This window comes from Toxorhynchites rutilus, chromosome 2 (assembly GCF_029784135.1).
Source record: "Toxorhynchites rutilus septentrionalis strain SRP chromosome 2, ASM2978413v1, whole genome shotgun sequence".
NCBI lineage: Eukaryota > Metazoa > Arthropoda > Insecta > Diptera > Culicidae > Toxorhynchites > Toxorhynchites rutilus.
The window spans coordinates 302214834-302227602 of NC_073745.1; the positions used below are offsets into that span (position 1 = coordinate 302214834).

General features: G+C 43.0%; 2 protein-coding genes across 3 annotated transcripts in view; both read right to left on the reverse strand.

Annotated features, from left to right (window-relative positions):
- The window catches only part of LOC129765933 (integrator complex subunit 14), a 48136-nt gene that overhangs the window by 34199 nt on the left and 1168 nt on the right, over window positions 1-12769 (reverse strand). The gene's annotated exons all lie outside the window — the stretch shown is intronic.
- Window positions 7030-10508, reverse strand: LOC129765931 (uncharacterized). 2 transcript variants are annotated; one of them, XM_055766381.1, is made up of 3 exons: window positions 9814-10508; window positions 8318-9752; window positions 7030-8216 (listed from the first exon to the last, which is right to left on the reverse strand). In XM_055766381.1, exons 2-3 carry the CDS (start codon window positions 9725-9727, stop codon window positions 7353-7355), a joined length of 2274 nt encoding a protein of 757 aa, XP_055622356.1. In that variant the 5' UTR covers window positions 9728-9752; window positions 9814-10508; the 3' UTR covers window positions 7030-7352. The 2 variants fall into 2 exon arrangements, with proteins under 2 accessions (XP_055622356.1, XP_055622355.1); XM_055766380.1 differs by having other exon boundaries at window positions 8318-10508.

A 12769-nucleotide genomic window follows, 5' to 3' on the forward strand; every position in this document is an offset into this window, starting at 1 on the left:
TAACGTATCACCTGGTAAGTGTCATGCCTCTGAAAATCAAACCGATCAAGCGAAAGAAAGCAATATCTCTCAATCAATACTATGTCCAACTATGCAAACTTCCCGAAACGAGCAGCAGCGTTTAGCCCACGCGCACTCAAATATAATAAAGAATCATACTATCTTGCAAAAACAGACTAGTCAATGTACACCTTCCTCCTTCGTATCAACTCAATTGCCCCCCATACCAGAGTCGTCAGAAAAACAGCTTGCAATGCAGCAGCCTACGATGCAACCATCAATGACTCCGCCTTCGGTTCAGTCTTCAGTGATGCAGCCATCAGTGCAGCAACCTACGCTGCCATCGTTAGCGCAGCAATCTTCCACTCAGTCGTTAGTACCTCCACTTCAGCAAATTTCCCTGCAGAATCCTCAAATGCAGTGTCTCCGGGTGCAATTTCCGCCGATGCCGCAGAATTCAACGCAGCATCAGTCGTCTCAGCATCTACCGGTAATGCAGGTTCCAAGGCAGCCTGCTTCGGTGCAGAAGATTCCAGCGCAGCAGCTTCCGGTACAGTCCACTCCGTGGCAACCTTATCAGGTACAACGATCTCCAGTGCAGTATCCACATGTGCAGCAACCACCAGCGCAGTATCCACAGGTGCAGTGTCATCCGATGATGCAGTATTCAGTTCAGGATTTACCTATGCGACAATCCCATATACAGCAACCTCCGATGCAGCAGCATCCACTGTACTATCTTCCTATACAGCCGCCCCCAGCGCAGTACCCGCAAACGCAGCAGTCGACGATCCAGCCTGAAGCACAATTTGCACCGATGCAGCAGTCAACGTATCAGTCTCCTTTACAGCCGCTTCAAGCGCAAACTCCACCCACGCAGCAGTTTCTGATGCAGCAGCCTTCAACTAATAATCCTCCGAGCTCTTGGGAAGAACCACCACCAGATTGGAACCAGGACGAGGGAGAGTCGATACCTACTCCACGACAACTTACATCACGTCAATCTTTGGCGCGCGATCTTCCGACGTTCTCAGGCGATCCAGCCGAATGGCCGATATTTATCTCCAATTTTGAGTATACGACGACGACATGCGGTTACACTCACGGGGAGAACATGGTTCGGCTCCAAAGATGCCTGAGAGGCCGTGCACTGGAGAGCGTTCGAAGTCGTCTTGTATTTCCGGCAGCAGTACCGCAGGTGATAGAGACTCTACGCATGAGATATGGGCGACCAGAGTTGCTTATCAACGCTTTGCTGCAGAAAGTTAGAGCTATGCCCGCCCCTCGAGGAGATAAGCTTGAGGCTCTTATCGAATACGGGATGGCCGTTCAAGAGCTGTGCGATCATATTGAAGCAGCTAACGAGAGAGCGCATTTGGCGAATCCTACCCTACTACAGGAACTCGTCGGAAAGTTGCCCGCGGATCAGAAATTGATGTGGGCCGGCTACAAGCGAGGACGTGCTGTAGTTGATTTGAAAACCTTCAGTGACTATATGACTGGGGTGATGCAAGACGCTTCAAGCGTAGTGCTGTATGAATCGGACCCACGAAAGAACACCGCAAGAGAGAAATCGAAAGTGTACGTCAATTCACATAAGGCCGACGAGACAGCCACTACAACGACAACCCAGCTTAAGACCAGTAGGTGTTTACATTGCGAGAAAGAAGGTCACAAGCTTCGCGAGTGCCAAGCGTTTAGAGCGCTCTCAATCGATGATCGATGGCGACGGGTTAGGGCACTAACCTTGTGTCAAATTTGTCTGTATGGACACGGCAGAAGAGCATGCCGTATTAGCAGCAAGTGCAACGTAAACGGTTGTCAGTTCAAACACCATCCATTGCTGCACGGGAAAGCAACGACACCAGTAACGCAATTAGCGAATATCAATACCCATCGGCCCCAGGATTCCGGTGTTCTGTTCCGGATCTTACCCGTGACGTTGTACGGGAAGTCGGGCCAGGTCAACACCTTTGCTTTTTTGGACGAGGGGTCATCATTAACCCTGGTCGAGGGCGGTCTGGTAGCGCAGCTTGGCATAGCAGGAGACTCGCAACCACTTTGTCTGAGGTGGACCGGAAATACGTCGAGAGTAGAGAAGAATTCAAAGACGGTGACGATTACTGTTTCGGGATTGGAACCACAGCGTCGTTACTAATTAGTGAATGCCCGTACGGTACAGAATTTGGACTTACCGATGCAATCCTTCGATGTAGAGAGGGCAACAAAGAGGTTTGCTCACCTGAGGCAGTTGCCGATTCAAAGCTACCATAACGCTAGACCAGCAATTCTGATCGGGTTAGACAACCTGAAGCTGGCAGTGCCGTTGAAGACGAGAGAGGGAGATGGATCCGGACCGATCGCTGCCAAAACGCGATTAGGATGGTGTGTCTATGGACGTCAAGGTTCACAGGTCAACGAAGGATTCAGCTTCCATATCTGCGGCTGCAACAGGGACGACGAGCTACACGAAGCTGTTAAACAGTTCTTTGCTGTGGAGGAGAGTGGAGTAAGGCAGCTTGGGGACTGTCTCAGCGCGGAAGAACAGCGAGCTCAAGAAATGCTGGAAAAAACGACGAAGCGTATCGGCCGACACTACGAAACAGGTTTACTGTGGACGGAAGAAGAAATAGAGTTACCTGACAGCTACGGTATGGCATTGCAAAGGCATCAGTGTCTACAACGAAGGATGGACCGCAACCCAGCTCTACGTGAGAATATCAGTCGTCAAATAAAAGAGTACGTAGAAAAGGGTTATGCACATAGAGCGACGCCGGCCGAATTGGAGAATGCGAACCCCAGGAAAGCTTGGTTTTTACCATTGGGAGCAGTTACGAACCCAAACAAACCTGGAAAGGTGCGACTCATCTGGGATGCAGCGGCGAAGGCCTCCGGTGTATCACTGAACAGTGTACTGCTGAAAGGACCGGACCAGCTTACCCTCTTACCCGCTGTACTTTTCCGCTTTCGTCTGTACTATATTGCTGTTAGTGCAGACATAGAACAAATGTTCCACCAATTGGGTATAATACAGGATGACAAAAACTCATTACGCTTTCTGTGGAGCGATACTGCGGATGGGCCGGTCCAAATCTACCTGATGGACGTTGCGACGTTCGGTGCTACGTGCTCACCTGCTTCGGCGCAGTACGTCAAAAACGTGAATGCCCAGGAACACATCATGCAATACCCAAGAGCTGTCGAAGGAATTTTAAAGAGCCACTATGTCGACGATTACCTCGACAGTTTCGGCACCGAAACGCAAGCGGTGAAGGTTTCGGCAGAAGTACGGCTGATTCATCACAACGGAGGATTCCATCTACGAAACTGGAGATCAAACAGTGAAAGGGTCCTAACGGAACTCGGAGAACCAGCGGTAATAGACAGCAAGAACCTTAACCTAGATTGCGGCGAACAAGTGGATCGCGTGCTTGGAATGCTGTGGACCTCAAGCTCTGACGAATTGAGCTTCTCCACCCGTATGAGCGATGAAGTTACGAACCTTCTGCACCATGACACCCGGCCGACGAAACGTCAGGTACTACGGTGCGTAATGTCGTTGTTCGATCCCCTGGGATTACTTGCGCCGTTTATAATCCATGGAAAGGTGCTTATCTAAGAATTGTGGCGAGCTGGAACGCAGTGGGATGAAACAGTAAGCGATGAAGTGTTCGAAAACTGGAACCGCTGGACAAGGATGATAGAGTTCATTTCAACATTGAGAATACCCAGATGTTATTTTCCCCGAGCCACAGAAGACACGTATGAGGATGCTCAGCTTCACGTATTTGTCGATGCAAGTGAGATTGCTTATTCGTGTGCAGCTTATATCCGAACGACCGTAGGCGACTGTGTGTTAGTTTCCGGAAAATCCAAGGTAGCTCCGCTAAAACCGATGTCCATCCCGAGGCTCGAGCTGCAAGCATGCGTCCTTGGGGCGCGTCTTCTTAAATTCGTGCAAGACAATCATCCGGTTGTGTTCTCCAAGAGATTCCTTTGGACAGACTCTTCGACAGCAAGATCTTGGATACGGTCGGACCCGCGACGCTACAAACCCTTCGTAGCTCATCGGGTAGGCGAGATATTGGAGATCACGGATGTCAGTGAATGGCGGTGGGTACCGTCCAAACTTAACCCTGCAGATGAAGCTACCAAGTGGGGCCGAGGACCTTATTTCCACTCAGATAGCCAATGGTTTAACGGGCCGGATTTCCTGCGACTTCCCGAGGAGAAATGGCCGCAAATGACTGGAACGGTGGAGGTGACAACCGAAGATGCTAGACCTTCGGTGTTGTTTCATTTCGCGATGGAACCAGTGCTGGATTTCGAACGATTTTCGACCTGGAAGAGGATGTTACGCACTACGGCTTACGTTCTACGTTTCTTCTTCAACATCTCTAAACCGGAACAGAAGCGGTGCGGATCCCTTACACAAGCTGAACTGCTCGACGCTGAACGGACGATAATGAAGCTGGTCCAACGAGAAAGCTATCCAGACGAAACGGCGGTTCTTGAACAGGGAGATTCTCAACAAAAAGGTCATGGGTCCATTGATCGAAACAGCAAGCTGTACCAATTAATGCCCGCAGTAGATGAAAACGGTTTGCTGAGGCAACAAAGTCGTGTAGCTGCGGCAAAAGAATTGGAATTCGATGCCCGGTTTCCATTCATCCTGCCACCAAAGCACCGAGCAGTGAGACTTCTGGTGGAAGATTATCATCGTCGCTATCGACATGCGAACAACGAAACCGTCGTTAACGAACTGCGCCAGCGCTTTACCATCTCGAGTCTACGTCAGCTTGTTAAGTCAGTGGTCTATAAGTGTCAGCTGTGCAAGATCCGCAAGGCACGTCCCAGCAATCCACCGATGGCGGCACTTCCTCCAGCCCGCCTAGCGATGCATTACCGTCCGTTCACCTACGTAGGCCTGGATTATTTTGGCCCGTTCCTGACGAAAGTTGGAAGGTCGAACGTGAAGAGATGGATCGCCCTCTTTACGTGTCTCACCGTTCGGGCTGTTCATCTTGAAGTTGCCTATAGTCTGTCAACGGCTTCCTGTATCTCCTGCGTACGACGATTCGTCGGTCGTCGAGGGTCGCCAATGGAAATTTTTAGCGACAACGGTACGAACTTCCAAGGTGCGGAACGTATACTTCGTGAGCAGATCGACAAAGAGTTGTCTGTGACATTCACCAGCACAACGACGAAGTGGAGTTTCATACCTCCCGGGGCTCCACACATGGGGGGCGCTTGGGAAAGGTTGGTACGGTCTGTCAAGTCGGCTATGAAGGATGCATACATGGAGGGGAAATCAAACGATGAAGAACTTTTAACGCTGGTTGTAGAAGCGGAGAGAACGGTTAATTCGAGGCCTCTGACATACTTACCCCTTGACTCCGAGGAGTCAGAAGCTTTAACACCCAATCACTTCCTTTTGGGAAATTCTAGTGGAGCGAAGCAGACTGGTGTGGGGATTAGCGAGTCCCAAAATAATTTGCGGGAAACCTGGGGTGGAATTCAACGGTAACTGGACAAGTTCTGGCAGCGTTTTCTGATCGAATATCTACCGGTCATCCGTAGGCAACCAAAATGGTTCGCCGAAACCAAACCTTTGCAGGTCGGCGATCTAGTGCTGGTTGCAGACGGAGGAAAGCGCAACGAATGGGCCCGAGGCAAAGTGACCCAGGTCTTCCAAGGCTGTGACGGCAAGATTCGGCAAGCCTTAGTGCGAACGCAACAGGGAACCTTCAGGCGGCCGACATCAAAACTCGCCGTGCTCGACGTGGATGCTCGTGCTGTCCCAGGAGACGGTGGGAAGCACCGGGGGGAGGATGTTGACAACGGTACCGTCGAGCTGGCCACCCTGTCTCTACCGGTTCCACCGCTTGAACGATAAACTGTTAGCTGCGATGTTGTGATGAATTGGGGCTATAGAAAAGAAATGTATACACAAAACAATAGAAAAAATATCTCATGTGCGGTGAAATAGTTTTGTGAATTTATTTAAATCAATTTGAAAATTACGTGAAATTGGATTTCAAGCTTATTATCTAGTTCTAGATCTACTTACGAACTAGAAAAGGTAAAATTACTTAAACCAATAGCTTAATCTAGAGCTTAATTGTACTACTGAACCTACACACTACTTAGGATCTAAATCTAACCTGAAGTTCGACGGTAAATTGAAAGGCCAACCTATTGAAGGGCCACTGAAAATGTAAGCAAATGGAATTATAAAGCTAAACTAAAACTAATGCTTAACTAACTTGCAGTTTGAAACAGTAAATAAATATTCGTTACAAAAATCAGTGCGTTGCCTTTCACTGCTGTCGCAACAACAGCTGTATATCTGTCATAAGTATTACACTTACACAAAATTACAGACACAGATGACAATATTTAACAGAATAACGGAATGAAATTTGGTGAAGTTTAGTAATTAGAATTTGTTTTTCAGAAACTGGAGAAACAGAATTTGAAATGATGATTTAACCAACTTTTAATTCATAAAAGTGCTTGAGTTTGATTTTCGAAGAATGATTTTTTATAATTCGATTATTTTTTCGGATTCGGTTGATCCTTACACCGGATGAGGAACCGCAGAGATAAGATAGTATGCCTGCCAAAACCCCGAGGCCCATAGTCTGCATTGAGGGCATACATCCCAACGTAATACGGAGACAAAGATACTGAATTCTCTCGAGTTTAATAAGATGTTTTGGCAGCTGATGGAAAACAGAAATTGCATCAAACAATGTTGATAAGAAATTTTTTGCTTGGATAAAGCCAGTACAATCTGCTTTGTTTATTTGAAGTAAGCCCATCTGAGTGTTGCTTATTCAAGCCTCTTCTGTGGAACACACAATAGAAAGCATGAAGAATTACACATATTCGCATATCCATATTTCAGTTTTTTATAAGGCGTATTTTTCTTAGAATATGAAATTTAAGAACAAAAGAAAACATCCTTCCATTCTCTACTTAATTTCAAAAATATAAACTCCGTGCAAATTCAGACAATCAGGGTGTCGACTCAAATTCCGAAAAAAAATTCCCTGATATTCCCTGATTTTCCAGTACTTTTCCAGAAAAATTCCAGATATAGACTAGTGATCAAAATTTTTATTTTAGTTCTGTTTTTTAACAGCTAGTAAGTATCTATGAAGGCTAGAACAAGTAAATTTATGAGCGAATATAATCCAATAAATGAGTTTTTTGTATTTTTTTGTTTGAATTATACAAAGACTGAGAAACGGCGTAAAAGATAGAACATGATTTATTCATGCAGTTCATGAAAGATGCTTAAATACTAATACAGCAGAAAATTTTATTTATTTTGATTCGGATGAGTTTTACAAAACAGTTGATTTCAACAAAGCGATTTTTTCTTGCAAACTTTCGGCTTCCTTCTGTGCGTTTTCCAAAATTTTACTCCGTTTGATCTCTAAAGATTTCGCTTCTGCTTCTCGTTGACGTTTCATCATCTTTGACGCATTTGACGCAAGATCTTCTTTCTTACGGCGTTCCTTGTCTTCTATATAAAGGGAGTGAGAATTTCGAACTCGTTGAATTAGCTGGTTCGAAATTTGTATTGATGCTATCTCTCCAGCGTGAAATACAGCGTCATAAATTTGTCGCTTAGCAACAACCGATTCCTCACGCATGTTTTCAAAAAGACATTCAGCGTTAATGGAAAAGCCCCTCTCAAGGTTGGCGTTTCCATGCGAGAGACAGCAGATCATTTTTACGATGGTAAAAAGTTCCATAAACTCATCCCCCGATAGCAATCCCTTCCAGAAATGGTCCAGTCGTTCATTTTTCCGATCATAGTAGGCAAACTTGTTGCTTTTGTTGCTACCAACTAATTTTAAATATTGTTTCAGTGCCAAGTCTGCTGAAGCTCCACTGATACGACCAAAATCCATCAATATAGTTAAAAGCTTTTCGAATCGTTTTCCAGCCAATTTTTGATCGGAATCAATGACTGAAGGGTCAAGAGAGGATGCGGCTTTCGTCACAGGATACGTCAATGGCGATCGCTTCATAAGCTTTAGAATCAGTGCTTTCAAAAATCCTTTGCATTCCAGACGAAATTGCAGAATTTGTTTTTGGGTCAATTTTGACGAGTTTTTTAAAACTTTTCTTGTTTCAAAACCCAATACAATCTCTTTCATTGGTAAATGATTCTTGGCTTCATTGATCTCTTCTATTGTTACCTGAAAGAAATGAAAACAGTAAATTTTATTCAAATAGCAATAAAATTGCTATTGGATCAATCATTTGATAGAATGAATTATCCACAAAAGATTAAATATACCTGAGTGATGTTCTTTAGCTGATCGATCTGCATGAATCTTCCCAATATACTTCTAGCCATTTGACTCAAATTGTTATACAAAAATGGCACCATGGGATTATCCGTTTGGAACTCGCGCAAAAATGGTTCTACTTCAGCGGCAACGGATTTGAAAAAGGTCAACTTAGCCAACAGTAGAGGATCTTTTAGACACTCAACTACATCGACGTACGAATCTGATTTTGGTTCAATTTTGTCATTCTGAACACCCTCAACGAACTTCCTTATATGAGGAGTAATCTCCACAGCTCTTTGTGCTACGTTAATGTTTTCCAACCATCTGTGAGCGCAAAACTTCAGTGGATACACAGCACTTCCCGAATACGATGTGAATAAAGCGCGTCGTGCTGGAACATCTTTGAAGATGTGATAGATGCCTCGCAGGTACTTCGTAACATTCCATCCAGAGCAGCGAACACCTTCCTTGAATGCACCGTGCAAAATATGCAATCCGCAGCTACCTAAATCCAAGAGCCTTTCTTCTCCATGTTCAAAGTCCATTTTCAGCTCGCGTAAAAATGACCAATTCACGTTGGGACCATCCATCGACACCTGAAGAAGCTTGTTTAAAGGGATATTTCCCAGGCCTTCTTTAAAAGCTGCATGTAAATCTGTTGCTCGAGATCGTCCCAAGAACATTGAGGTCATGTAACGAGTTACCACCTCCTTCTTTTCTTCATCCCAAAATCTGACATTTAGATCCATTTGCTGCTTTTTTGTAGTCTTATTTAAGGACTCGTCAAAACCAACGACAATGCAGTTTGTATTATGCAGAGTTTTATCGAGCTCAGATTTATAATAGGGGGCAATGCCAAACAGCATCATGTAGCTCATTTTATCACGGCCTAGTTGAACCTTCTCAGCAATCTGGCTATCATGAAACATTGTTCTCAATACTACCATGTCCTTTTCAGCTGTGCGGAGTGATTTGTGACACATAACTGTTTCCAAACACCACAGGATCTCAGCTTTGATGGTATCGTTTTTCAGCATGAATTTATCGATAGTTTTCGAAGGAGGTAGAATGCTCGCAGAGGAAACTGAAGGAATCGCAACAGTAGGTACTGATTCCACAGGTGGATGATCATTTCTAGCACAACTGAATCCGATATTCTTGGAAGTGCCTGGTTCGAACGTTTGGTGTGAATCACTCATTAGATATTTGAAAATATTTCCGGCTGTGGTTCGTTGACTATGCTTCTTTGATTTCATATGACTTTTGAGAGCCTGTTTGCCCATGTTGCTGAGAACTATTTCACAGGAACATACAGAACAGTATGCGCATCCTAGCTTAGTGTCAATTCGTTTCAACCATGATGAAAACTCCGGGTCATGCAACCAAACGCCTTGGAACGTGGTTTTGCTTGCCATTTCGAACTAAGTTCTACTGGATTTCCTATGATAAAGATAATAATTATCAGTAAAAAAGGTCACTGTAAATTGTCAGTACACTACACCTTCGCTTCAGTTGATAGTCGGGGAAGAATGCCAGACAACCTTATGATTTTATCGTACCTCTCTGCTAAAATAATGAATAAATTATTTTACTGTATTCACCGATTATAAAATTGGCTCACCCACCTCAACTTTAACACAAAGCGAGCATCAACAATCACTTCCATTAAATGAAATTCAAACTTAAATTTTTGCAGTTCTGTTTCTGCCTACGAGCACCAACAGTCGCTTCCGTTGAACGAAATTCAAACTTAAATTCTTGCAGTTCTATTTCTTCTTACGCAAACACATCTTTCAAATGGTCGAAAAAACAGCCCCGTGACATCGCCTATCTTACTGGCTGTGCTCGGAAAGCGCAAATATATCAGCTGTCAGTTGCATTCAACAATTGTCAAACTGGTGCTCGAGATGATGGTATCTGATAAATAACGGCTTAACACGGAGTTGGCAAAAACTGCACGAAAGTAAAAGACTTCTACTTTCGCGCCATTTTCACAGACAAAAACAAACAACATACACTGAAGTAAATGTACACATAAAACCTGGAAGGCTAAAAACTTTTATATTTTATATCCAACGAATTTCATTTTTCCCTGATTGTGGTAAAATTCCCTGATTTTCCCTGATTTTCCCTGACCATATTTGAATTCCCTGATATTCCCTGATTTTCAAGGATTTTCAAGGTAGTCGACACCCTGGACAATCTACTTTTATACTTTTTTAACAATACTTTTTGAAAGGATCTGAATAGCATACCTGGATAATTGGTTTGTACGTTGTTTGCGAAAGCTCGATGATTTGACAAGTCAATGTCAGAAAAAAATTAAAAATCAAGTGATGCCAGGAGTATGTCATTCCAGAACAATATGAGTTTTTTCCTCTCTGGAAAATGAGAAATGCACTTAGCCATTGTAATGAATAAACTCCATTTCATTGAACATTACAGAAATGCTTATTGATTTTTTTTGTGTAGGATTTTGTTTATGCGAAATGCTAATGTGTTATGTGTTCATAGAAGTATCCGAAAATGTAAATACGGTTGCGCACGAACAGGTTTCTTTTGTTGGAACATATTGAAGGTACAGGTTGAAAAACTGAAAATTTGTCGAATCAAGAAAATTGTCCGCTCATTTCTAAGTCATTTATCAATGGATTTCCAAGATTCTTCCACCAATCGACTAAGACACTCCTTAACAATCTGTTACTATATGAAATTGTAATTATTTCCGGTTGTGGTCTATGCGGTCGTGTCTCGGACTAGGATTGGGCGATCAATTTGAGAAGATCGATATTTTCCATTCCGATTTTCGATTTTTTGGATCGATCTTTTGCACTCGAGAAATCAATTTTTTTGCTTTCGATCTTTTCGATCTTTGAATATTTTTTTGTAGATTTGTGTTTCAGTATACATCGATTTTTTATCTCACTTAACAGGCCTAACAGGCCATCTAACTTTTTTTTGTTAAACATAATGTCAACATTTGGATCACTTCTTCTACGATTTACTTCTGTATGAATGCTGACAGAGACAGAACTGGCAGCAGCTACTGAGGGGCTGACATCAATTACAGGCGAAAGGTTGTTTTCCACAACATGATTTTGATATTTGACTTTCATTTAGAATAAGCAGATAAATCGAAAAAAAGCTTTTAATTTTTCCAAGATCGATTCTTTGGTACTGATTTAATCAATGGATTGATCCCTACGTCGTTTGGAAAATAAATTCGACAAGATCGATTTTTTATAGAGATCCCCCAATCATATTGCGGACACAATTCTTCGATTTTTATCAGTAAAAAAAATAAGGAAAGCACTTTCCTTAGCAATAAAACGTATCGTTCTTACGCTACCTAGAGTATCCCGACCCAATTAACAAAAATTAAATAATTAATTGATGTACATTTTAACTGTGGGTATCGTATTTAGAAGCCTGGTCACATTCATACTATTATCTGCACTTATATTAGACTAGGTATATGCTGCTCATTAGTTGATTTAATCGTTTCTCAAGTTCATCTAATTCGAAGCAAAGGGTTTGATTTCTTACTTTAAAATTGTTTTGTTGAAAATAAGCAAATATAACAAAAAAAAATTATCTGTTTTGTTTTTTGATTTTTTGTTTACGAATAGGATACATATGAAAATATGAGAAAGCCACCTACATATGCTTGCTTCATTCATTAAAAATAATTTCATCGAATTTATATCATTAACAATAACGATTACAACGATAGATTGATCCAGTAGCAAAAGTACGGTTCTACACCTCTAGTTAATAATCCAGAAATTGATATGGTTTAGCTGCTGTTCTTAGTTACTCAAAACGGCTAGTGACTAGCATCCTAACTTGAATGGCGTTAACGTTCCCTGTGGAACTTTTGCCGTCTCAACGTATGCATTAACTAGCGTCATTCATTAATACTTAGTTGAGATTTCTTAAGCCAAAAAAACACGCCTTGAATGTAATCCGAGGGGCAAGCTCTAGAATACGCGTGACCACAGTGCAAGTCGAAGGAAATTTCTCTGACAAAAAATCCCCCCGGCCAGAACGGGAATCGAACCCGAACACCCGGCATGATAATGAGACGCTAACCACTCGGCCACGGGTGCACCAGCATCCTAACTATCGATTTCATAAAAACCATTCCGTTCACAGATTAAAATAACGTTTAAATTTTCTATTCAATTATCATACATGTATACCGAATCCACTGCCTATGTGAACGCCATTATTAAAAACTAAGCTTTCTAAAGGCAATTTTTTTTCAGGGGGTCTCCGTAGCCACATTGGTTGCGCGTTCGCTTAGTAAGCGATCGATCGTGAGTTCAAAAACTCAGGGCCCTCATTGACCATCATTGTGTTGTTACAGAATAGCTACGTCCACGCAACAATCATCAGCGATGGAGATCGATCCACGGTCGAAATAAGATCGATTCATCCATACAACTGCTCTGCTC

What these genes read in the sequence shown, in the direction of transcription:
- LOC129765931 (XM_055766381.1), bottom strand. Translation starts at nt 9,727, where the DNA reads ATGGCAAGCAAAACCACGTTCCAAGGCGTTTGGTTGCATGACCCGGAG. An exon ending in AGCTAAAGAACATCACTCAG is followed by an intron (nt 8,217 to 8,317) that starts GTATATTTAATC and finishes CATTTCTTTCAG; the next exon opens with GTAACAATAGAAGAGATCAA.